The sequence below is a fragment of the Enoplosus armatus genome, chromosome 23 (genome assembly GCF_043641665.1).
Source record: "Enoplosus armatus isolate fEnoArm2 chromosome 23, fEnoArm2.hap1, whole genome shotgun sequence".
In the NCBI taxonomy this organism is placed as follows: Eukaryota; Metazoa; Chordata; class Actinopteri; order Centrarchiformes; family Enoplosidae; genus Enoplosus; species Enoplosus armatus.
This window is the reverse complement of record NC_092202.1, coordinates 13,921,688-13,949,416: the sequence shown is the minus strand read 5'-3', so window position 1 is coordinate 13,949,416 and position 27,729 is coordinate 13,921,688. Positions and strand designations below refer to the sequence as shown.

At 46.4% G+C, this 27,729-nt stretch overlaps 1 protein-coding gene across 2 annotated transcripts in view; it reads right to left on the bottom strand.

Moving 5' to 3' along the window:
* The window catches only part of nrxn2b (neurexin 2b), a 506,666-nt gene that overhangs the window by 76,182 nt on the left and 402,755 nt on the right, over positions 1–27,729 (bottom strand). For both annotated transcript variants that reach the window (XM_070929958.1, XM_070929959.1), the window contains exon 17: positions 15,329–15,510. In XM_070929958.1, the coding sequence (XP_070786059.1) occupies positions 15,329–15,510 (182 nt within the window). The remainder of the gene's footprint in view (positions 1–15,328; positions 15,511–27,729) is intronic.

Sequence of the window (27,729 nt, the reverse complement as noted above, 5' to 3'; positions counted from 1 at the left end):
GGGCAGATGTAGGCCGAGCCGGAGCCGAGGGAAGCGAGCTGCTGCAGAAACTGCTAGTTTAAATCAGGCCCGGAAAATGTGTTTATCTTTATTTTATACTATGACTTGCCCATTCGCCAGCGCTTCCACCGACTGTATTCTTTCTTTTGCAGGTCAGATGCTTCCACAGATTCTTGCCACCTCGCTGCCAGTACCATTGTGCCGGCATGCGCTCCTTCTAGCCAGCCTCATCCTGAGAGCGACACGTTCCCCTTTGTCCTATTTTGCTCAAGCGATTGTTCCGAATATCGTTCAGTAATCCTGTTTACATAAAGTGCGGGGTGGGTTGCGGTGTATCGCTATCGGTCAGGGTTATCAGGACCTTACAGTGCGTATATATATATATATATATATATATATACACACAGGCTAATTGCCACACTTTTCATTTCGCATCAGATTCAGTGGCTAACTCGCAGCCCCCTCTCAGACTGCATCTGCTCCCAGTGTTCAAGGACCGTCCAGATTTACACATTAAACACTGGTACTGTTGTACCAGCTGTCTGGCCGACTCTCTCAATCATCGGGCCAGATGTGCAGCTAATTGTCATGGCAAGCGTGGCATCTCAACACCGTGCCGTGGCAGCCTCCGGCACGCAGGGATTTATGAAGCATGTGTCTGTGTGCATGTTTGTGTGCGCACGTGATGTTCCGGGTGTGGCAAAGCGTTCCTTATTGCTTGCCCTCTAAACCTTCCAAAACCTCTGGGGTTAGATAGGCGTGATGGAGGCCTGCTAGTCCACCTATGAGGGCCAGACAGAGTGCGGCGGGATCCCACACACACACACACACACACACACACACACACACTGCTGCAAACTTGGCGGGCCCCGGCCATCTGACCCAGAGAAGGCTCACTGATCTGGGGCTTGTTAAAACAGCGGGTGGGGGCCCTCAGAATAGCTCCTGGGTGTCCTCCTCCTCTTCTCTGTGTAACTGGCATCACAGTGAGTGCTCAGATCATCCCTCCCAGGTGGGTTGCAGTGTGTGTGTGTGTGTGTGTGTGTGTGTGTGTGTGTGTGTGTGCGTTGTTTACGCATCTTATTTTCTCTCCGATGACAATACATCTGCTGCTTCTGGAAACACACCACTGTACGCCATTACGTCTGCTGATTAGCTAGCCGATTGCTTTTGACGTAGTGGATCCAGAGCAAGTCACTGCTGATGCTCAATACATCTGCCTTATGACTGCCTGTGTAAACAGATCTGGAACGCTGCTGCAAGCGATTGCTGTTAATCCATCAGGGAAATGGTCTCCTTGGCCCAGGCTATTGCCTTTTTCTAATTATTGGAACTGCCAGCTTTGATAACTATGCCCTATCTGTCACATATGTATGGATTGCGCCCCGGTTGACTGAGCTAAGATTGCATGCCGATGTAAACCAGCAGGCGGGGGGGGGGGGTGGGGGGGGGGGGGGGGGGGGGGGGGTAAGCAAGACGGGGAAAAAAAGCTTGTCAACACAGGCGACTGTGGTCTGCCTCTTCCCCCGTTAATCAAGCTGCAAATCCAATGTGCTCTTTTTTTTTCTTTTGAACATTACATCCTACATATGTCCCGTAGATGAGTCAACAGTCGCAAAGTGCAAACTGACATCCAACCTAGTCACCATGGGAGGGGCTTAGGCTCAGCAGAGTGCCTGCAAGAATCAAATTTTCATCTGTGTATTAATCAACAGGCATGTGGGCTCAGCTAATTGCTCTGGGAAGACTTCCAGCTAGCGAGCCTTTTATTCCTCGCGTTGGCCCAGCTCATTGCAGGGGAGATGAACAGCTTGACGGCTACTGCCCTAGTCTTAGTTGAGTGGGAAGGATCCGTGTGTCCAAAATCGCACGGGATAATAGTCGGAGTTGGTGGACTCTTTGTCTTGTGAGGGGCTTCTTGCGCAACCCTAACGAGCCTGTGCCACTGCCAAGTATCCGCTTTTATTTTACAGATCTGCTGGAAAATGTCAGACTCTCCGCTGCTGCGGGTACATTTCCTAATCTGCCCACGTCCCTAAACGTCTCACATCATAGCCCGTGCTGAAATAACGTCAGCACATTTCCCTTTTTTTTTGGGCGCCATATATAAAAACACTTTCCTACCCTCATTATAGTCGAACTGGCGACTTCTCCCTCCCTCACTTGCGCCAAACTCTCCCTCAGCCTTTTTGCTACATCAGCTGCGGATGCAAGGGTACTTATTCAGCATATCATTCTGAAGCCTGGCTCGGTGTGAGTACAAGCACTGACTCAGCGAAAGAGGGAGTGGACGAGAAAAACAGAGATATAATAAAAGAATCAGAGAGAGAGAGAGAGAGAGAGGGTTGGGAAATTAGGAAACAAACAAGAGTAACCTTAACCTTCTAGTTTAGCTCACAGCTTTCTTGTGGGTGGGATGGCCTTTGCTCAGAAAAGTATGATCGAGTTCCTTTTTAATTTGCGTTCCTACACGACGGACAGAAATAGTGAAACTTTCGAGACAAGGAGGGGGCGTGGTTACAAGGCTCTTGCTGATTCTTGCATCTGACTGTCACGAACCCCAACCGGATGAACCTAAGAAACGGCGGCGCACCCAATTCCCAGCAGCAGGAGCCTATGAATGAGTGATGAACTTCCTTCTCCTCCTAAATTGCGCGGCAGTAACACGATGGCACCAATCCTTCAATCACTTATTAGAGCTTCCTCCCTCGTGGCTTTACTTCCCCCCCCCCCCCCCCCCGAAATATAAGGGAGGGAACACGGGAGAGACAGTGCGACTCAGTGAGAATCAAAGAGCCAGAGAATTGTCTTGATTCTTGACTTCTCTGAATATTCTTAGTCTGACACAGTTTTTTCGTTTTTTTGTTTTGTTTGGGATTTTGTTTTCACGTCTCATGAACGTGTCACAAAAGAAATGATCTTCTCCCTATTCAGGTCTCCATTCGCATAGCTCTTGTGAATGGGAGCTTAAGGAAACAAAAGCCCCCCCCCCCCCTTTTTTTTTTTTTTTGTTGTTTTGTTTGCTGAAGCCATTTGCAGTGTTGGCTTCTTGTGTATTTGCCTCCAACTGACCCCCCCCCCCCCCCCCCCCCCCCCCTTCCCAGGAGAAAGAGTGAGATGCTGAACGGCAGCCAAAATGAATCAAAGTGAGTGAGCGCTATGCTATTTATTCCCCTCTTTTCCCCATCCTTTCCTCTCTTCCATCCCTGGTCAACTTCAGAGCCAAATCTGACACAAAAGAGGCACAAAGGACACAAAGGAGGATACAGTCGATGGATATATACTGTCTTGCAAACTGACAGGCAGACAGAGTGCTGAAAAGGGGGGGGAAAGAAGGGGGGTTGAGTGACAGTAGAGAGCACTTAGCTGGTGCAAAATGTATGTGTATTTATGCTGTCGTAATAACTGATATTTTAATATTGTGATACTTAAACATTGAACGATTTCTTTCATATACGAGCACATAAAGACCAGGCATCTTTATGAGGGAACCATTATGCACGAGCAACTAAATCACACACACACACACACACACATCTGTTTGTATGTATTTGTAGCTACACATAATCCACTCTGTCCAATTCTCTCGTTTCTCTTTTCACTCTCTCTGTCCACGCCTGTCTCTCCCAATCCAACCAAAAAATGGTCTTACCAAAGCAGAACACACAACAGCTGCAGCAAGCACACGAACCCTTATTTGCACCTTATCGGCCGAGTGACAGCGCAAGACTCAGCAGTGGACATCCACGGGACGGTCTCTGCGACAGGTCTGCACACGGGGCTCAGCGTGCATCGTTTACCGCCGGTCTGACAACAGGATTTTATCTCTTGGGGGGAGAGAGAGAGAGAGAGAGAGAGAGGAAGACGGGACAGTCGACTTCTCTCGCTGCTCAGTGAGCTTGAGACCTCGGTCACTCATATCAGTGGGGATGGATCACTGGTGAAACTTTGGTGAGATTTCGGGAAGCCAAAAGTGAGTCCAGCGAGTGGAGTATGAAGAGCGGAATGTATTCAGGTGAGAAAACAGAAGGAAACGGTAAAATGAATTAAGTCACTGATTCAACTTTGACCCACCGTATTCACTGCGGCTGTTTACTCGTGCTGCTTTCACGCCGCATGGGGACGGCCGGTAGGGACGAGAGAGAGAGTCCCGTGTTTCTGACTCGACGTGATTGCAGAGTTGTCTGGGTGAGGCTTAAAAAATACTACGCGCTGACACCACAGCGCTACGTTTGAGTTTAATTACCTTGGATGACAGACTTTGGATGATATGGGGAATTCATATTGGGTTAGCTTTTACAGGGACTTCCATGTAATTCAACACCAGGCCTGGTATATCTCAGGAGTTTCCAAATCATAATCATAACTTGAACACTGTTTACAAGTCGGAATGAATGATGAATAATTACAAAAACTCCCATATGACCGAATGCAACTTTACTAACGACATTTAGCTTTGCCAGATTATAACAAAAGTTCCATGTGTAGCAGAACCAGGACTCGGTCATGTGCCTTGACCGGTTGAAAGGAAGTGACCCAGATCATTTGGCTGGTTCACAACCTGGTCTGATTGTCTGAATGCTTATGTTTCTTTGTTGTCGCGATGTTGCCGTGTTCCCGGACCGCTGCAGCCACTTTAATAAGAACAGCGCAATTTGACCGGATATAAAATGACGGCAAAACTGAAAACATTTGACTCCAACTGCGATAAACCAGAATGGTCATTTCCACCGTTGTTTTCTCCCTCTGTCCCTCCGCCGTCGTCCCTCTCATCATCCCTCTTCAGCCTCGTTTCCTCTCCGAGCAACGGAAATTAATTGGCAGCCGGCCAACAGCTCAAGTTGCAGTGAGTGGACGAGATACACTTGGCCCGCGGACATCGACCACCAACACAACGCGTGTGACGGCACTTGTTGTCCACTGACTTCATCCGCGGAGCGACCTCAGCGACCCGAGGGTGCAACCAAGTCTGAACTTAGTAAATGGAAAAGCATACGGCACAATCACTGCCATGTTCCCCGGCTTTTTCGCCGACTGCCTCTTTTTCTTCCTCAGAGGGACATTGTGTGGAAGTTAACTCACACCGGCTGGGGCATTTATTAAGAGCTCTTTCATTCCTCAAAAGGAATAAAAGTGTTCTTCTTATCTTTGCTGCACACTGGTCGCTTTTCTTTTTTTACGATCCCCGCTCTCTGTTCTGACCAAAAGTATGCTGATGGATCCGCACATTCATTCTTAATAGCGTTCATTTTCAGAACAACAAAAGCACTGAATAATGAAGTGGGCTTTTTTTTTTTTTTCTGGTCTGCCAACGGCGTAACGGTTGATGGACTCGCAAAGTTAAGAGTGGGGACTGAGAAAGGATGCATTCATCATCGCTGCCTTGAGTACATCACCGAGGGGGTCGGAAACATAGACATGATGCGCCCGGCGTGGATGAGCAGATGTAAACATCTTTTTTGCCTCTCTCGGCCTCCGAGACATTCTCGTGTAGTCCGTCTTTCTCGCTTTGGCTCCGTTGATTTTCCTTTTTTCTCTTTCTACCTATCGCTCTTTCCCGCTTTGCTTTCAGCCTCTCCTTTGTGCTTCACTATGCTCAAGGTAGAAACATCCTCCCTATGGTAGTCAACAAGTACGCTGAGATTAGAGCAAAAAAAAAAAAAAAAGATTCGGTAACAGTGTTTGGGCTTTAAGCTGACCACCATTTTAAGATAAGGACGGAAAAAGTTCAAAGCTGATTTTTGGAGTCAACGCTGAAAAGTCTGACTGTGTTGATTTTCACAGTCACACAACACTCACGGTGTTTGGGCAATAAGAAATAGATTGCTTTTACTCCAGGAAAGTGGGCCGAAAGTGATGTAGGATGCTCATTTGGTGGTCGATTGATATATTAAAGGGGCATGGACTCATAGCGGTTTTACAATCAATAGATGACGTAAGCTTTATTAAAACAGTACAGAACGTCAATAGACAAACCTTCATGGAAAGGGCAAAGATGAATTATGGATGTGGTGATGAATCAAAGACGGGAGAAGATTTAAGGGTCAGCCAAAGTCCAAAAAGTATTAGATAGAATGCTAACAGGCAGCGTTCAATGATACTCAGTAGACAATTATAACAGACAGCCAGGAGCTGAGGGAACCAGTTAAATATGAAAATTTGGAGTTTGCATACAGGCACTGTGGGAAATTGGTGTTTGTTTAAGGATGACGTATCCACTCAGAAATTCATGCAGGTGTCAGCGCTATGAGTTAATCATAGAAGAAAATAGTTTTAATGGGACCATTCAGAATTGCGCAGACACCTGTGCGTTCAAACAGAAAATGTGTATTAGTCACAGAGAATGGTTAATAGCGGCGGCGGCGGCGGCAATAGTAGGTGTAGATGAATCAAAATGCAAATTAAGGCATAATTTCTAATTAGTGATGTTGGATGAATTTAGAGTTGCGTTAAATAAATGGGTTGTCCTGTCTGCGCTGGCCCCGGTTGCTTATTGCAGCGAGTGGGGGGAGGCCCGGCTAAAGTGCATCCAGAGGGAGCTGAGGGCTGCATGTGCAGCAGTGACATTTGGAGAGGACTTCACAGTGGTCCTCTCCTCGGGGCACCTCAGTTAAGACACAGAAGACTGGATTAATGTACTGCCCTTCCCTCCTCCTTTCCTTCTTCCTCCCAATTCCATGCTACTACTCTCTCTTAACTTCAGCTATATATATATATATATATATATATATACACATTTTCTTTAGGTTTCAGCCGGATTCATCCAGTGGTATTGTGAGCTCTTGCATGTCAGTCAGGCTCATCAAATCTAATCTAATCTACAAGATTAAAAACCCACACAATGAACGTGAAATGCGGCACATTAATGCAACCGAAAGCCTGTTCAAATATGATTGGTCAATACTACTTGGACAACAAACTGACTACGGAAATCGGAACACTTCGGACACCGAAATCATGTCCCTTGCCTACAGATTTTGCATTCATATGCATATGAAAATAAAGCGCGTGCGTCATATCAGAATGCTGGTAGTGCACTCTTCTTCTGCACTAAGCTGTTGTACCAGTAGTATGACCAATACACGCCACAAGTACGTAGACAGCATAAGGAGGTAGATGAGTGGAGGAAAGGAGATGGCAAGACAATTACAAGAAAGAATAGAAACAGGGTAGTTTTGCCTTCCCAGGTGATTATTAAGGTAGGTCTGCAACCATACAGACAGGCCTGCTCTCTTGGACCCTAATAGCTTATTGATCTGGAAAGCCCATCCGCCACTTTGCCCTCACAGGATACATAGACTGTGCAAGCTACAAGTACAGTGACTGATAGGGAGTAACGACGGCCGAGGCCACCTTTTTAACAAAATGCTTTTTATGGACCTATCATGAGTTACTTTCAGCAAGGCGAAGCAAAAGAAAAGACTATCCTAAATTACCTAGTATTACTTTGCAACCTGTTTTCCTTAACTACAATGACTTACAAAACTGAAGGAATGTTTGAGTGTAAGCCACCGAACTATGAGCCGGGTCCTGATTACTCATGATTTAAGTTTGCAGATAATGCTTTTGGGGTGGGTTCCATCCGCAGCTGCTGTCCACATGTCGAAGTGTCCTTTGGTGAGACACTAAACCCTAAACTGCTTCTGATGCGTAAGTCAATTTGGACAAAAGCATCTGGACGCGTTACACTGTCAAAGCAGGTGCTTTTCATGTGCTGTCACAGGCAAAAGACAAAAGACGAGCAACGTGCTTAATACAGTATGTGCTTGAAATGCTTCAATCCAGTGCAGTCAGGCAGGACCCTCCAACTGCATGTAATTCAGTGTACCCAGTTGACAAAGAGAAATGACCCTCTAATAGGCCATCTGCATTTCGATCTGACAAACGAACAAAGCAAACACAGTGGCGTGAAGCTGTGCACTTCAGAAGTAGTGAGTTACTTCTCGGATTCGTGAAGCGCTTTGCATCGAAACATCGAGACAAGTGGCCGAACAGTTACCAGCAGGGGCACTGCTTTCAAATGGTCATCCAAAGATGTGCGAGACTGATGTGCTCTGAGTTAGGCCTCTCAGGCAGCAATCAGACCCGTGCTGTGCACTGCCCTCTACAAAAGCCTCACCAGTCAAATGACTGGATTTTAGTTATGAGCGATTCGGTATGAAAGGAGTCTACCAATCCTTGTGAAGGAGGTGGGATTTATAGGAAGGCCTCGCTCCGTATCCGTCCAAAGTTAGCCACCCATGACGAAACCTCTAAGGTGGAATATGCCCCCCTTCAGCTCACGCCCTGCCACCCTGCCGCCCCTCCACCTGCGGGTACAATTAATTAGCAATGTGAAAGGGAAGGATTAATCGATATGCTGTCGGGCTCCCGCCAGATGAGGAGGAGAGAGACCCTGCCAAACCCCACCAGGACCCAATCTCATTACTGATGGCGGCCCACGCTCCCCTCTTGCGAGGCAGCTGCATTCATCAAAGCAATGCCTCCCTTTCTCCCTCAATTGTTCTCCACGCTTCATCCCTCCGTCCCTCCCTGCATGTTTGGCTTTTACCCCCATGACAAGATGAAGGAGAGTAGGTTGGAGAAGTGACACCCATTTAAGGAAGGAAAGGTGGAGGACGGGGCGGGGGGGGTTATAAATAAGGAAATAACAAAATCCCTATGTGTGGGAGAGAATGTGTAGGGCTGCCCTTGTAAATTGTGTGCATGTTTTAAAATGTGTACGAGGGCTAATCATACATGTCTTGTAAGTGAGTGTGAAGGTGTCCTTGCAAATGTGTAACTCTGGCAGCTAGCTGCAACCTGAGAGCAGTGTGCCACTCTGTGTGCTACTGACAGCTAGCTGGGAGTAAAGGCGCATTCCCTCTGTATGTATGTGTCTGTGTTACCAGGGGTGGGGAGTAGAGGATAAAAGCCTCTGCCTCTCCCTGACAGTTTTATCTGCATCACCATCTGCCTTTATCTGACGCCAGCATCCCTCGGCTCCCCACCGCATTCTCCAAGCTCTCCATCCACCCTGTTGTCCTCCCCACTCGTCTTCTCCCAGGCTGCAGTTGAACGTCAGCTCACATTTTTTGCAACCCATAATTAAACAGTTGCTGGGCTGAAAAACCTTGACAGATAACCTGTGGCCGCGTGAAAAAAAAAAAAAAAATGGATGTAGGAATGTAGGGTGGTGGTATATCCCTAAAAACAAAAAGGATTTCATGGTGAAGCTAATGAAGTCAGATGCTGTGGGGATGCTGACCACGAAAAGCCTGTGTGCAGAAACATGAACGCTGGGGTGTGCCGTCTCTTTCTATTTCTTTCTCAATCAGCATTTGTCACATGCTGGGAGAGGGGTAAGGGTAGGGTCAAGAGGAGAAAATATAGCCATGGCCCTTTTGCTATCCCCCTCTCGCCGGCCCTGCTCGACGTAGACAGTTGTGGTGAGGGATGGCTCCCTAGCGGGTAATCAGGGGAAGCCGTTATTTAATGCTATGAGCTGGGACCGGACAGCCAGTGATGGAGGTACTCGGGGAGGCCCGCTACGCGCTGTGCACCAGCCCATAACTGCAGATGAGACACTTCCCACGGAGCGGTGCGACAACTTGCCAGCTGTAAATGTAATGGCTGTCAAACGTGAGCGGTGCCCGTGAGAATGGCAATAAATACAAACACCTCTAAAAAATATAGATTAAAAAAGATTGCGCAAGTCCTAGTTTGAAAGGTGCATCTAAACTGCTGCAACTTTATACAGCCATCTGTCAGGCCATTTGGAAAGTTTATGAGAAGCTCATGAAGGGAACGGCTCTGATATTTGCTCCTTTCTTCATTAATGACTCATCTCTCTGTGCATAACAAATAACCCCAATTTGCTGCTCAGTTTTTGGTGCCTTTATTGCTGCGAGGGAAAACGGCTGCATAAAAGACTCCCCATTTCAACAGTCCTCAGCAGGGAATATTACCTCTGCTTAGATTAAAGGACCTGCATGCTAATTTCTATTAATACCTGTGCAGTGTGTTGTCACCTGAGCAGGGACAGCAAATCACGAACCAGAAGAAAGTCGGGGCGCTGTAGCCGGACTGCATGCCCAGTATTCGTGTACAGGAGAAAAATAGACAAACTCGGACTGAGACTATCAAGTCAGCACGAAACATATGCACGTTGTACTTTTGTTTGCACTGAGATGTGACTGTGGGAAAACAAACCGGATTAGGCCACACAGCTGCAGCTTTCACTATCCGCCCGGTAAGGCTAAGGCAGATACGACGAATCCTTACGACAACTGACTGGTGTACCGCCTAAAGAAATGGTACCATCTGACTGTTCACCTGTTCTGGCGTTCTTATTTTTGACAACGATAGAAGTTTGACGTGGCAGAAAAGTCCTAAAAATGATTTCAAAAACTGCTATTGGCTTCAAACAATCTTTTTTTTTTTTTAATATGAATTATAACCTGTTTCTTTTTATGACTGGGTTCCAAGGTCTTCCAAGGACATCTACCGTTTCCAGCAGCCACAGATGGGAGATTTAGCTATCAGCCCGCTCCCGTATCTGTCTGCACCCTTCATTCCCTGAATCTCACACCCCAGGCCCCGATGGTGGAAATGTCATAAAGATTGGCAAAAATGATGTCCTGCCCTCCCAAATGACCATTTTTACTTGTGTAGAGCTAACATCCTGTGAAAGACATTGAGGGGACTGGGGGACATCCTGTCCACTAAATCAAAGAAAACAGAAATGCTCACTGAAGTAATAAAAGTTGTCTGCTCCCATTTAATTCATGTTGTGAGCAGTGAAACAAAAGCATATTTTCAATGTTGTGAAGACAAAAATTCCTACATACATCTGCTTGGGTGTGGAGATTCACCTTGGGGACAACACAGCTATGGTGAATATTCTAAATAGCAGATCAACTCACTAAGCTCCTCTCTGAGCTTTCAAACTAACCTCGTAGCCTTCCTCAGCATATGGAACTTGGTCAGGTGTCAGCACTTGATCAAAGTGGGCCTTGGACCTTGTCATGGTGCTCACGGAACACCAGACCAAAACTGGTTACAGCATCAGCTGGTAAGGAGTCAGTCATTCACCAGGAGTCAGTGGTAGCCAGGAGGAAACTGAAGACTATTCCCATCCCTCACAAGAGACTATCTTTGAGTAGACATGGGGGTTATGATACCTGAGCAGGTTTCATTTGCTGAAGGCGGCCATGTGGTGTGTTTGAAAGACCTGGGAATAGCGAACACGCAACATCAAGAAGGTCTTTCTCTGGAAGAAGCCTTTGCCACACAGTAAATTCAACAACAGCTGAATGAATTTTTTAGCGGAATGAAAAGACGACAAACTAGAATAGGATCGGCACCGGCAGCCCATGATGGCCGGATAGACCAATGTGACTTGATGCAAAAGCCCCACAAAAGAGTCGCTAATTCAAACCAATGCATACCTTGGGGTGTTACAACTTGAGCTACGAGCTGCCAACGTGTTCATCGGAGCACAGCGAGCAAAAAGGCAACTGGACTTGCTGAGTATTCTTGAAAATGTTTCACCATTCATCCAAGAGGCTTAATTAGTTCTACTGACTCTTGGGGAGTTCTGTGGTATTTAACTTCTCTTGGTGATTAAATACAGAGGAACTCCCCACCAGTCAGTAGAACTGATGAACAGTCTGTTGGATGAACAGTGCATTTTCTTCACGAATTGTGCAAGCCGGGTGACAAAGAACACGGAATCGGACACAAATGTAGATGACTGAGGCAGCATCCAAAAGTCCAATTAACAGGCAAAACGTCTGGGAGAGAATCTTTACAGACATATGAGCAGTGCTGCACTGCAACAGCAATATGCACAGTCATGTTTGGTCTGCTCGGTGATGATTCATTCCCATGGCATTTTCCAAATAATGAATTCCAAGGCTTTTACGTCTAGAACTCTTGAAATGTCAACTAGAAAGTTTGCAGCACTTTCAGACACACCCACAGTAAATAATTACGGAAGTGCAAGAGACAATGTCTTGTGAGGATGTGGTATGTCCTTTTTTGAAGCGGCCACAGTCAGCAGATTCAGTATAAGCACCTTGTCCCACAACCCCCAACTTTACGTCTCCTCGCCTGGGGCCTGATGACAGCATGTCAAGAAGATGTAGTGAGTCGTGTCCTGGCCTGTGTCAGGTAAATGGACAGAAATGTAGGGGGGTGGGGGGTGGCATGAAAGAGGTAGAGGCCTAGTAAGGGAGGGAGGGTATATAAAGAGACAGGTGGTTTGCGAGAGATAAGGAATAATGCTCTTTCACATCCTGGTGGGATGTTATTATCAGCCGTGCCCACCAGTGCCAGTATTTCTAGTTCCACAGACAGACCCAGCATCCATCAGTGATCCAGGTTTATAGAGGCCATTAACTTACCATGAATGAATTGCTTTATGAGTAGTGGTGGATTTCTGCTCTCAGAAATGCCGAAATCCGGGAAATCTCAACAAAACAATACATTTTCTTAGAATTGTGCACGTCCACTTTCAGGCATTTCTGTCAGGATTACAACCTTTGAAATCCTATTAGAGCCCATGGGAAAAGCTAACCCTGCAATGAAAACTGAAATGCTGTTTTTGAACCGCTAGCCAGAGCTAACGAATAAGGTATTGGACCTCAAGGCCCACCGTCACTGTTTGAACGCGGGGCTATTTTGTAGTTTGATTGGGTCCGCGTGGCCCCCATCAGGCGGGATGATATGGGGCCACGGCTCCTTGGTTCTCAGGTCTAATTTGCCTGTACTTCTCCCCTCAAAGAGAGCCGGGCATAATTAACAGGACCCAAACACCCACCACGGGCTGAACAGAGCCATTCTGGGGAGCGACTCGGGAGGAACGGCAGCAAATGAAATGTAATTGCAATGGGAGCAGAGGAGCCGGGCTGGTGTGTCGGAGGCACTGATGTGTATGTAAGAGGGAGAGAAAAAGAGAATGGATGGGGCCAGACATGAGGGAACGAGGGAGCAAATGAAAGACACAGAAATTAGATAGAGAATATGCAGTTGAAGGAGAGCAAAACAATTCTTGTGAGCGACGGGTAGAGAGAAACAGTGAGGTAACCATGGTTCACCTAAAACTCTACACAAAGTTCAATCTTAGTTAAAGGATCACTTCACCCAAATTCATAAAACAGACACACAGAGATGTCGCCGTTGAATTTTTTTCAATGCTGCGAGCGCTGCAAGGATATTCCGTTGGGTTCCAATGTATCTGAGTGGCTGCAGAAATCTGAGAGATGGAAATCTGTAGTAAACTAGTAGTAGTGGTAGTCCGCACGGAGAGACACCACTAGAGGTAAATGAGGAAATATGTTTTTGTAATCTAGGGGGAAACAAATATGGGCTCTATGACATATGACATGCTATTGATATTTCTATGGCCCACTGGTTGAGTCACATGTGACTCTCAAAACAGCTCTTTGAATATTAAAAAGCAACGGAAATATTACCACAAATGACAGGAATTTACCCTAAAGTTGCTGCACTTGAACTCTGCTGCATCACCGTTTCCCAGCGTCACGCGTCGCCGTCCATCGCATTTACATTACCATCAATCATCACAGATGTTAAGAGCATTCAAATCGGCCTTGACCTCCTCGCTCTATCCGCCGGCCCTCCCCCTCCACTCTTTCACCTATTCCTCTCCCTTTCCCGTCACCCGTCCCTCTGCCCCTCTCAGTTTACAGAGCACTGGATGAGAAGTGACCCGGGGTCAACTATGTTCCTGTCGCTTCCAGGCACGGACAGCCCAAACAAATTGGGGTCACCGGGATGTTGGAGTGGTGTGATCCCACACACACACACACACACACACACACACACACACACACACTTGTGCAGATGGCAGAGTGTAGATTAGTGTAGATAACATCGATAGTGTCTTATCACTGTGTACTTTAAGGGAGTGTAAAGGAAGTGCAGGACATTGCGACATCTTTTTCCACCAGCTGGTACAGTAAAACAATGTAGTTGTGAACCCGACTACACGCTATGTTTAATTGTGTGACTCCAGCAACATGATGAGTGGATCAGAGTCACCAGGTGTGGTCCTGGTTGGTAATTAATAGAAAAAAACCACCATTAAAATGACAATGCACTTTGAATGCAATGTCGGGTAGAGGAAGCACAGGGGTCAACAAGACAATTAGTGTGTGTAAATGCATTTTTAAATGCCTGCTGTCCCTTAATTGCCATTTAAAGTTATTATTGGAGGTGGTTTCAAGTGGCCTTTAAGCCTAACATACGAACGCAATAAAAGCAGAGGTGAGGCTAATAACTAGTTTGACAGGGGAGAAAACGAAATGCAAGTGACCCTTACACTCCAAAAAAATCTTACAGCCATTTGTAGAAAAATTCCTTAACTCCCAGAGAAGATTTACGAACTACACCTCTTCATGAATCAAAGAGGAAGAGCCTACATGAGCCAAACGAGTCATTGTCTCAGCATAACTCAAGTCCAACTTTTAAGGATTATTCTGGTTTATTACAACTGAGGTCGTACTTTCATCACTGTGCTTACTGAGTTAATTCCTGAGATCCGGGAACGCGTTGACTGTGCTGAAAGCAAGTAAGAGTGGTCAACCAGTCACGGGTTTACAAACAAACCAATCAGAATTATGACCAAAACTACTAAAAAACCCAAGTTTACAACATAAATTGGAATTATCCTTCAAGCCCCACACATTCAGTCAAACTCCAACCTGTGAGAATAAAGGGTCCAGAGGGGTCACAGTTCAGCGAAAATATCAACGTGTACATATCAAGCTTCTTTCTTTTACCATGTCAGTCGTTTTTTTGTTTGAATATCCGTGTCAGAACAAGATGTACACTGTCATCTTGTGTACAGCCCCATCCTTAAAACCCAGGTAATACTGCAAACAAAGTGCCTCTGTCTTTTCTCTTTCCTCATTCTGCACCGATGACCCTCGTATCCTTTCCTCTTCCCCATCTCTCTCTCTTTCCTCCAGCTTCCCGCTCACTATTTGTAGTTTCTGGTTTATTCCTTGTCCCTTGGCGCGGGCCGCCTTTTCGGTTGCCTGCTTCTCCTTCCTCCATTCACTATTTCACTCAATGCCTCCTTCCTCGTTCTCCTGTGACTAGTCTAAATAGCCCTCTCCCGGTCCCCTGGCATCTTTCTACACCCTGCGCCCCACTTTTCTTTTTCTTTTTTTTTGCTTTATCACCTTCCCTGTATACTTCCCAATCCCCTTTTTACTTCCTGGGTTTTCCCCCCCGTGATTCATCTGACTGAGTGTGGCTTAGGGCACTTTCCCATTCTATCAATTCATCCCCCCTCAATATCCCCAAGGTGGAATCTTACTATGTGCAGTTCCAGGTAATCTCCCAGTCCCTTGGCGCTCTCTACCCTGACCAGAACAGCCTCCTTCAGCTGCGTGCTGAAGCCCACTGCCAGCCGGTCTGCCCGTGTGCTCGGCCGGTCATTGGGTGGCCAGGTGTATGTGATGAGGGCTCCGCCTCGCCCGAAGATGTAAGTTGTCCCAGCTGCGAAACACACAAAAAAGGATGGAAAAAGATGGTTATCATTGAGTCACGACATAACAATAACAATAATAATAATAACACTTTAAAAGCTGGAAAGACAGATGCAGAATATATTCAGTCCCAGAAAATACTGACATCATGTACAGCTTTCCTCTTTATGTTTTGTCATAACATTTCACATAAAAAGCACTTATGTATTCTCCTTTGTCACGTAATCTTTTGTTGTGTTGGTGAAACTGCTGTTTGTGACGCACAAGCCGCCTGTCTCTTTTATCTGCAGGTTCTCATTCAACGTCAGATAGAGCTTCCTTTTTTTTTTTTTTAATTCAATACTACTCCTGACAAACAACAGGAATTCTACTCAGAGGCATTTCAGTGAAAATGCAGAAAATCAGTGGCCTGTTAATGTTCATTAATATTCTATTTTTTTTAAAACAACTACGCACGTGAAAGAAAGCCCCACAAACGTGTTCAGCTTCAGCACGGGCACTAGCGGCTGGCTGTCACGCCCCTTTGAAATGCTAATGTGCCGAGCCACTGCAGCTTCAGTTGCCCTCAGTTGCCTGCAGTTTGCTTTGCATTCAAACTGGGGCGAGCTGACAAACTTTGTGTTGGCTATGCTGTCAGTATAACCACCACCACTCAACGTCAACAAAAGAAATTCCTCAGATCTCCCTGTCAAAGGAACTTTGCCTCAACAGTATTTTGAGTTCCAGAACTAAAAAAAAAAAAAAAACCTCCCCACCTCGTACACTGAGCGATTTCATGTTTGAACTGTAACAGAGGAGTTGGGACTTGGCTGGGCTCCAATAAGCCCGGTGGTGAATGAGGAATAACGGGCGTTGGCTGTGATTAGCGCAGAGCAATGAAACCACAGTGAACTGCTCTCGACCCTGTGGACAGCCTGTCTGTCTGTCTGTCTGTCTGTCTGTCTGTCTGTCACAAACACACATACCTGCGCATATAAACGCAGGCTGGATGCGCTGATACTGATGCATGCATATAGAGCTGCGTGAAGCTCCACACAGCTGCAAATACACACGGCACGCAATCAAACCAGCAAATCAAACATAACACGTAAATCAATAACTGTCAGTAGTTGGAGTTGAAATGCCATTTTCAAGGACGTGAGCTGCACGTTTCTTTTCTCCGGTGCGCCCCGCGAGTTTCAGACACGAAAGGCAGCAAACGTTCTCTTGCCTTACTGATGGTCAAACTCAAGGGCAAGACGGGGTTTTTTTAAATTTTGCTTTCTGAATAAATCTTGCCCGGCTGGGTCTGTGAAGTGTCGGAAAAAACAGCGAACAAGTGTGATGTCTTCAAATAGCTGTCTCCTGTTAGCAGTGCAGAAAGATTTCCAATTTCCAACGACATGAACGACACCTCACGTTTGATAAGCATCTTTCCTTGCTAAATGAAGGAAACAATTAACCCTGTAAAGCCTGAACCATGAAATAATTGGCATGGTGGTGGTCTGCCACACTTGATTTTGCCCTTTCCTGCACTTGTGAGAGAGGTGCCAAACAGCAGCTCGACAGCTTGAAACCTTCGCAGGGGGCGTGGGTTTCTGCCCGGGCTTCAATTCCTTCTGCTGCACTGCATGTGTCTGATTGTATACATCAGGTGTTTCAGGAAAAGCAAAAAATACCACACTGATGATGTAGAGGCCTCAAAGACTCATGTGTCAAATGTGATACACTTGGCGTTACAGGGTTAATCATCAAGATTGTTGTCAATTAATGGACTAATTGTTAACTAACCGCAGTGCTAGACACATTATGCACAATCATGCATGGACACAAAGCCCAGCATGGGTTTTTATTCTGTACCCACTGTATGAAAGTACATACACCCACTCGTGTGCGCACACACACACACACACACACACACACACACACACACACACACACACACACACACACACACACACACACGCCCTTTGTTTTGCCATGCCCTACAATTCTCTCTCTAGGTTTGCTCCGGTCAGAGAGGATGGAGAGCAGAGGCTGTGATGACTGCAGGGACAACAGGCCTTCAAACAGCATCCACAGCAACGGGCCGCACACAGTCTTAGTCACACACAGGGAAAAGGCAGGCTGATAAAGAAAGGAGGTCTTATTGCACGCGTGCACACACACACACACACACACACACACTCACTCAGCTACCCGACACTTTCATTATCTAACAATCCGCTGGTAGCCATTTGAAATCGGCTGACACACACAACTCTCCTCCCTTTCTCTCGCTTCCTCTTTCTGGCTCTCACCGTCCCTCCCTCCCTCCCTCCCTCCTCCTCCTCCCTCCCTCCTCCTCCTCCCCCCCTCCCAGCGGAGCTAAGCCCTCTGCTCAGCTCTTGTTGTTTTCTCGAGGCTGTATTATTTTAGTGCTGACTAATTATCGCAGCATGGCAAGGAGGGCTATAAAGAGGTTGTGTGCCGGAGGAGGAGGGGGGGGGGGAGAGAAAAAACAGAGAGGATGGAAAAAGACAACAGGGTACGGAGGCAGGGAGAAGAAAAAGTGTGAATTGTGGATGGCGGAGAGAAGAAGAAAGCTGGCATTTTCCCTTTTTCTTCTTTCTGCGTTTATTAAAGGGTAATTATGATATTTTAGACCTGGGCCATATTTTTTTTTTATATATTTCCAAATGACTAAAAAAAACAAGCTGCAATGGCTGCAACTTAATCCTTGGGGGCAACAGCGCCAGATTAAAAACAGAAAAAATGGTTTATGGAAATGCAATGGTCAAATTCCATGTTAGTACCTTGTCACGGTAATTAGAGAGTTATATTAAAAAAAAAAAAAAATCAGATATATCACAGTCAAACTAAACTCTGATGAGAGCGTGAGTGTGTGTCATCATATCCCTCTGTAGTTAATAACAAATGATTCAATGATTCAAACTGTTCAAGGACATTTTCATTCGGCTAGTCAGATAGCTGTTTACTCGACACAAGGATATTTTTTTTTAATGCTCTTCCAGCTTTGTCGTCGTTTTAACATAATTTCAAGTGCTTCTAAAGGATTTCAGCTTTAACTCCGTTCTGTCTGGGCTAAGAGTCGGAGAGAGGGCGCCAAGAAATCCGCAGGGGTTCTGCTCTGAGACACAACATACCAAATGCTGGGAGAACAAATTGCGATATATATATATATATATAAATGAACTTTTCCAGTGTGATGGATCAAATGTGCTTTGTTTTTATGATGTCTGTCGGTCACTGCGGTCCATCTCTTCTATTCTATTCAATCAATCAACTGTCCTTCAAGTTCAAGTTGTAATCATATAAGGTACAATCAAACGAATTCTATTGTTAATGTACCTAAAGTATTAATACGTGTGTTGTGTCACCAAGTACGGTGAACCCTTTATTTTAAGTTTTAATTAAGCTCCCAAGGCTTCCAGAGCTGTAACACGTGTGTACCTGCGGAATTCCACTTAAATATGTGTGAAAGCGTGCAGAATACAGCAGGCAGAGGTGATGCTGCGCGAGGCCCTTTAAGAAGTCACGCGAGTCGAATACTGACTGATGTCTCGTTCGGGGGTGTACCACGAATTGGACATGCAGCACGCGCCACCTCGCGTCCACATCTTCCGCGTGCGCTAATTCCCATCAATTAACACCCCTCTCATGCCAGCGCATCTACCGTGTGCTCTGTCTTCCCCAGAGAGCTCGCTGTACTCCCGACGCCAGTGTCGCACATTATCGTCTGCACATTTGCTTTAAGTGCAAAAGTTAAGAGAGAAGAAAAAAAAAAAACCCGGCAGAAAAGAACTTCCACACTCTAGCAGTACTTGGAAATACTTTTCTCTCTCGTTCCTTCATCCGTCCAATGAGCTGGTGTTGACTTTGCCCGCTTTGATTTTCCCAGCTGATAGTGGCCACCTGCTGCTTTGTGCACTTGTGTGTGTGTGTGTGTGCGCGTGCATGCGTGTGTGTGTGTGTGCGTGCATGCGTTTGCGTGCTCTCCTCTAAATGAGAAGACAAAGGAGGTGCAGGGTCTCTAATGAGTAGTCTGACAGGGCGCATCCATGTGTCACTGTTTCCCCCAGCAAACACCTGCTGCACTGATTGAGGCAAAAACCCAAAGAATACTGCAATGCAACACACACAAATGAGAGAGGGGGGGGGGGGGCAAAGAAAGAGAGAGAAACTGTGTTTATTAAACCCAAGAAGACACATCTGGAGGGCATTCTTCCCCGGGTGTCTTCCAGAGAATGATCTCCCTACAATTGGACATCTATGCATTTTCAGATGCTCTATGTGCGGTGGACCTTTGAAGACAAGGAAGTCAAAAGAGCTTGTAACTTCGCTAACAGTTGACCCCCCCCCCCCCCCCCCCTTTAAAAAGCAGCGAGTTAAGGGATCAAATATCTGGTGGTGGATTTTCATAGCTGGTCATAGCTTTGGTCTGCTTTGCAGAATGGTCAGCACTAATGTGTGCCATGTAATATATCAGTAGAGCATATGGTTGAAGACATCTACCTGTTGTGTGTTTGTGAAAATGTGTGCATTCATGTCTCTGCAGCTGCTTAAGAGAACAAGGCAGACAGAAGAATCAGCATCTAAGTTCTCCCAAACAGCAACTGTTTGCCTTTATTGAAAACTGTGAGTTAAAAGTAAATCAGTGCTGCCTTGGGAGTTGTTGGCAAACAAAAACCTGGCTGGGTATGGATTCGTCTGACCTTCAGTCCACCGTAGTCTAATCAAGCAATCTGCCTGCCTGCTTTCTCTGGAATAACAACAATAATGGAAGTGCTCGGTTGCACTCAATGTGTTTCACACACCCACATCCCAAAAAAAAAAGAGGCTAAATATTTATTACTTTTGTCCAATTAGCTCTGGCGCCATTGATCTGGCCAATCAATCCCACCTGCGGCGCTGGAGGTGGAGAGAATGCAAAGAGATGAATCAAAACATGGCGGGACGCCTCTGGATTATTATTTCCATTCACGTGGGCCGGCTGGTAATTTGGTTTGAAGAAGAACAGACAAAAAAAAAAAAAACAATACCATTTCCCTTTGTCCACGGATCCAGTGGAAAAAAATAATCAGAAAAGACTCATGAATCAAAGCAGTAATGAAAAACCTATTGATTTAGATTTTTCTCACTCTTCTTCTCTGCATCGGGCCGAGAGGAGAGTGCATTTAGGATTGAGTTCATCATTTGGGATGCTTTCTCCGCGAGGAGCCATTGATTTGGGAGAGCGGATTCTCGGCCACTACCATCTAATGTGGGGATAAACAGGTCACATCGGGGGAGGCAGACGCCACGATTTTTCATTACGGCCCGAAGTGTCGAACGCCAGCCGCAAAGCCTCATGGGAGCCGACGGCGTGGAAATTGCATGACAGGCTGGCGATGAAATGGAAATCCCGCGCGGGAAAAAAGCGAACTGATGGGAGTCAATTCTTCAGAGGCAATAAGCCTCGAGGCGCACCGGCACTGTACACCCACGTGAATTTATACACACTTCTTATTTTAAACTCTCAGACAGGCACTCAAACAATAACTCAATAACACAGATGGTTCCTCCAACCTTCATGTATTATTGCGTCAGCGCAGACTGATTCTTTGAAGCTTAAGGAGAGAGACGGAGCTATTGATTCCTTTTAAACGAGAAGACTGAAACCATTTTTGCTACTTTTTTTTTGACACAACATATATTTCGGAGACACTTACAAAGGCGTGCGAAGACTGGGAGGAAAAGAAAAAAAAAAAAAGAGAGAGAGAGCGAGCGAGAGAGAGAGAGAAAGGGGGCTGAGATGAGACATTTACCAAAAGTTTCCAGACAGCTGTTGATCTTTGAAGTTGGCAAGTTACACACACACACACACACCCTGACAAGAACTTGCTGACATTTTAGGGTCTTTCCATCTCTTCCCCTCACACACAAACACCCTCGGATGCAAAGCGCTCCCTTTTCGTAGTCTAACAACCCCCCCGTCACCACCGGCGTCCCTGCTCTGATAGCTATTTGTCTGTGGCGGGGGGAAATAGCAAGTCATCTCCCCTCCGATGTGGTTGGATAATATTCCTCCTCTATCCATCTATGCTTTCTGCAAGATTGCTTCAAAAGATGAGAGGGACCTTCCTGTTACATGAGGTGAGACGACGCTCGATTACGGCCGTTCTCAAAGTTTCCAACGTTTCCCGGTTTTTTTTTTTGTCCTAGCTGCAGGGATTTGTTGAAGATCGCACCTTTTTAAACATGCTAATGAATTCACACGACGCTAATCAGGTCGTGTGATACATGTGAGATGGTTCAGAAGGTGTCTGCAACTGACATGTCACTCCATCACACCTGACACAACTGTGATTGCTTTCATTTGGATGAATCCCATCCATTTAAATACCTCAAGGAAATTCAAGCGGTGTCTTTCTTTTAGGCTTCGTTTGATCTCAACGGGCTGGGAAGAGCTGAGCTCGAGTCGTAATTGGGTCTGCAGAGTTCTGCGGCACCAGCTAGGAGACGGGGACACTGCACCTCAGTAGCCTGGACTCTCATTGGAAAAGAGTAATTGGACTGACCTTATACTTGGAAAATAATTGGTCTGATTATATATGTTTCACATGCTACGCAAATCTGGCGACGAAACATGTTCCTTTGAACCTTTCAACTGAAGTGTCGAGAGTGACAGTACCACCAATTAAAATATCGGCATTGACCGGGCGCCATGTCAGTGTGAGTATGCGTGCCGTTTCATTCTCAAGACGTAACACATCAGGCTCAGAGGTCACTCGGTGTCATTTGGGTCGAGCATTTAAGCAGCCGCAGCTAACTGTGGATTTTTGTTTTTGGGGGCTACTGATGGACCAGGGACGGACAAAAAAGAATCTAGACGGAAAGTATCAATGGAAGTTGGTCAGACATCGGCCGAGTTGTTTAGTAGGTTTCGTCGGCTTTTGTCAATTTAATTTCTTTTCACTTGTTTGTGTTTGTTTCTTGTTTGTTTACTGGACCAGATGCTGCTGCTGCTGCTGCTGCTGCTGCCACATCATCATCATCATCATCATCATCAAAGCAAATGTCTGTTTCCAGCAGTGGCCACACACCACAGTTGGAAACAACCCTGGGGGCCATGTGCAACAGGGGGGGACGGAGAGGCGCTTCTGCAGACGCAACGGAGCACAGCATGCCCACGAGGAGAAACTGTTTGGGATGATGATGCAGTGTAGATGGTTGCCTCAACCATGGCCTCTGCCCAACGCCCTCCTGGGCACACGCCCCCTTGCCCCTGGCAACAGCCGATGCAGCTACCACTACACCGCAACACACAGTGTGAACCGCCACCCTCCGTCCTCCGCCCACCTACAGGGCAACGCCTCAATTGTCCCGATCTGTCCAAATCAAGAATGTAAGTTAAGTTGACCATAACATCGTAGCTCATTGCAGATTGTAATGTCCGTGAACTCCTGCAGAGTCAACAGCAAATTATTAGGGAGGCTAAGAGGAGGGGGCGATAGATTTCTTTGATGCCGATGAGTGCTTTTTTTGTTTGTTTTTTTTCTCCTAAGATGAGATTCATAACAGGGGAATAATAGCTCAGCCCTCTCTTTCTGAATCAAATTATAGGCTACCGACAAATGAAACTGATTTCAATGGCAGATCGTAAGCACTTCTTAAAATCCCATTTTGTTCTGCCGAGCTCAGAACAGAGCGCGGGGGCAAGATCACTGAAAGGGAATTGACTTGTGTGTTTTGAGTGACTTGGTTTTGATTCAAAATGTTCAAATGGCCTGAATAGAGATAACGGAAGAACACCGGAGCATTTCCTTTAAATGATGGTGTCAGTTGGGAGCTACGTCAACGGCGGCACACTTCCCTGTGAATCACACCTCAGACTGTTCAGACAGCGACTTGAGGTGTCTGATGATCACCCCCCCCCCCCCCCCCATAATTCTACCGGTGGGGAATTGATACACAGCTGTACCTTTTTACAATGCAGAAGAATTCAAATGTAACTCCTATTTGGCTTTCGACGCCAATGATGTGCTTGTTTGAAACATTTCAAAATGCTTGTTATGTCCCTGGAGGGGATGCTGCTATCAGAGAGTGATTTTTGTACAAATACCATTCCTCAGCTAGTGCTCAGATGCTACCCTTGTTCCCCCCCCCGCCCCCCCAAATGTCTTTAAATTGAGGGATCCAGTGGGAGTAGCAGAAAATAGGTGGGGGTCATGCTTTTAGACTGTTTTACACTCCGATGAAGAAGAGAATCGTCTTTAGAGAGGTTGCTAAGCAGGACAGTGCATCTGCCCTCACATGTATCATCTAGAAAGCTTATTGATCAGCCCAAAATACCCTCCTCTGTCTGATAGCCTGGTCGATAGTCTGGTGAGGGTGAGACAGTGGAGCCCAACAGAGCTGCTTAGACGTGAAAGCAGCACTTTTTTTTATTTTGGTCAAAGGCACAAGGGTGGGCATTTATTCAATCCTTTTTTTTTTTTTTTAATTCTTTTTAACTAGCAGCCCCCTTTTTGACCCAATAAACCAAGGGACTTCTCTATAAGTCCCAGGAACCAAATGTCAGTACTACAATTTACTTCAGCTAATCATTTTTTTTTTGTGTGTGTGTGTGTGTGTGTGTGTGTGTGTGTGTTTCCACCTTACCTAAAGAACTGTGAAGAGGATTAAAAATCAATCATGTGGTTTAAGAGGTAATTTCTTCTCCCGAGACGACAACGCTGAGTCAGCACTGTAAATGACTGTACTCCTGTGTGACTGTGATGTTTGAATCAATGTCGGAAAGAAGACGTGCTGAGGTGGAAAGAAAAAGAACAGTGAGGATCTGATCAGTGCTTTTTTTCACCCCCCCCCCCGGTTGTTTGCATTTGATTTGAGTATTGCACACAACCGTATTGAAACTATTCGCGAATAGGTTTAAGTCCATCTTGTTTCTGTGGGGCCGAGACTACCGCAGGTGAAATGCGGACTTGTTCTTGGGCGCCTCAGGAGGAGATTCTCGGCTCCCCGGAAAAAGTCGAACAGCGCCATGAGGCTCCAGCTTCGTCCAAAAAATCTAAAGGTGTGGTGTTGATTTTGACACTTTTGAGGGGCAGCAATATGTCTTGCGAACTCGCCTCCGCAGCTCCGCCCTCAAACAAACTACAGCTAAACAGGACGTGCACATCGTATGTTTCATTTCGAAGGTAATCCAGCAAAGTTTTGCGGCGTCTTTATCGGCGTTAATGCGCATATTTCAGCCATTAATTACACTTTTGTTCAACACTCTGCTCATACAAAGGGGGGATCTGACACCTCAATACTCATTTCTCTCAAGCTGCATGCCTCGCACACCCTAACTTCGGAAAAACACATGCATGAACACACGAACACACACACACACACAGAGCGGCTTTTCACGCGAACTCTTCCAATAACATGCCAGTCAAAACAGCAGCGGCGGACGGAGAGACTAAGCCTGCTAAATATGGTGAGAGCAGCTGACACGCCACGTTAGCAAGACTTTGGCTGGCGTTTATGTTGAAACACTGCTGTGTGCAGAAGGTTTGCGTGTGCGAGAGACACCAGCGTTTGGAATAAAGATGAGAGAAAAAGAGGTTTTGAGGTGAGACACGCATACTTTGCACATCGGCACTGTCGAACACTGACATGTGCTGCGTGAAAAAATAATAACAGCCTCTCTCAGAATAACAGCCTTATTTCCCACACAGAGTCATTAAGCCGCGATGTTCTGAAAAGGTCAGACTGTTTTGTTGCTGCTAGATCTATGGGAATACAGGTGCGTGCTTGTGTGTGTGTGTGTGTGTGTGTCGAGGGGGTACAAATGTGCAAGCAAGTGTGTGCCCTTCTTGATAATGTTTAATAGCCTCGGACCCATTAGTGTTAACATCATCCTAATTACTACGCTGGAGTGGCCTTCACAGTACATAAACAAACACAGGCTAGAGCTGGTGTTAGCCGTTCCATCCCTGAAGTGGTGACCTTATGAAATGGTGGCTCAAATTGTGAAATTAGGCAGGAGGAGAGGTTTTTTTTGCGCGAAATGCGCTCACAAGCCACTTAATGCACAGAAACGGATACGGAAGGGTTTCGTGAAATGATTTCATGTCACCTTTAACAGTATATACTGTATGAACACAATTACCGAGAGCAACTAACAATTCTTTTCGTTAATAATCCATCTGCCGAATAATTGATTCATTGTTTAGTCTATAAAATGTCAGAAAATTATAAAAAAAGAAAACACAAAAAGCACAAAGTGGTGTCTTGGAATTTCTTGTTTTGTCCAACCAGCACATTCAATTTACAATGATATAGCAAGTCCCCGCAGTGGATTAGCTGAAACCAGTGAATGTTTGGCATTTTCACTTTTCACAATACTGAAATAATTAACAACGAATGGTTTAGGGCCACTTGGTGAGGCATCGTGAACCACCGTACGACAAAACCACCAGAGCTTCCCTACTCTGGAAGCTGTTTCACATCAGTGTCCGCTGACTTAACATGGACGTAGCGGCCTCTCGGAAACACCACTTGTCAAAAACAGAGCGAGGAAGCTTACACCTTCCACAATCAGTTTATCCGAGTCAACACCGACGTCTGCTTTAGCAACTTGGAGCCTGCCATGAAACGGACCCCTGCAGCCCGCTTGTCCGGAGGTTGGAGCAACATTCCGAATGGTTCTTTAATGAAACGAGGCGAGTGCGCTTGTAGGGCTCGGGTAACTCAATTCTGTGGTACTAGAGGTGTGGGAGTGGTTGAAAGAACAAAGAACAAAGTGCACAGCTGAGGATGATAATGAGCTTCATCTCGGATGAGGAGGAAAGGTGGTTATAATGGATGACGGTGGAAGGATGGATAGATGTAGGAAAGTGGGGGAGGTGATGGAGGGAGTGGTTGAAGGCAACAGAAAGAGGCTGAGAGAGACCAACAGACGCAAGGGGGGGGGGGGGATCAATGGCAAGCCTCTTCCGAGGAGCAAGAGCGCAAATCCACTCCGTTTCATTCCCCAGGACTGTATTCCTCAGACTCCAGGGTATCCCACATCAAAGGTGGGGGGCGGATGAAAAGTGGGGAGATGAAAGAACGACATAGTCTGCGGTGGATGTGTGAGGCGCATGCATTAAATATTGCGCGCACGCGTGTCGGATGTGTGTTCCGACGCGACCACGCGTGGTGAGCTGGCGCAGGTCAGTCCGCACAGGATTTCTGGATCCGGCGAAGCTTTGACTGCTGTTGACACATTAAAGCTGCTGCTGGGCGCGCGAGGCTGCGCGACCGCATGTCTGTTTCTGCCCACGTAAGACGGCCCATCATCTATTCCCTCAGCTATCGTGAGCGTGCAAACCGCAAAGATTAGCCTCGGAAGGATAATTGAATATAATACGGGCCTGCGCCTTTGAAGACCAAAGGTGGTCCGGACCTCCTCTGATCTCAAGGACCTTCGAGTGAAAATCTGCCTCTCGCCGGCCGATTAGCCAAATTCTAAAAAGCTAAGAATGGGTGAGACCCAGCAGATACGGCGAAGAGGCTCCCCTGCCAGCTCTCTGAGGACTCTGGGAAGTCATCGGAAATGTCATTGGTGCCTCTGTTCTCTGATGTTGAATCAGTGTTGAAGTGCCCGAATAAAGCAGAGACAGTCTATTGTATTCTTTCGCCCCTCGTCTCACCGGGCCCAGGGGGACTCCCGGACAGGGGCGACTGTCTGAGTACGCCTGTCACCGAGCTGATATTTCACATGTCGGGAAGGGGGGGGGGTGGGACTGGCTGGCAGGGCGGACGAGCGCGGCGAGGAATGGGATATACTACATAAATGACTGTCTGTCCTTTGAGAGCCCTTCAATGGAAAAACAAATCAAGCCGAGGCAATAATGTGACGAGACAAAACCCAAACACGGGAGAGAGAAGGGGAACAGAAAAGAAGATTTGCTGGGCCTTGTCTGGAACCACAACATTTAGCCAGAGGCGCGTCACTTACTCCTTCTCTCGTTCTCCAACTGCCTGCCTCCCTTTCTCTCATTCTCTTCCCTTAATCTTTAACCCTCCCTTTGTCCCTCCATCCCCTCTCTTTCTCTGCAGGTTGGCAGTCAAACATAGCAGGCTGTGGCCGTTACATAACAATCCATTTGTTGGCTGCTGCTGAGAGACTGCTTGGCGGCCGATGCAGCAAATAAGGCCCTTAACGGGGGGGGAAAAAAAAACAAAAAAAAAAAAAAGAATTCACAGACGCTTGTGCACACAAACAAACAAACAA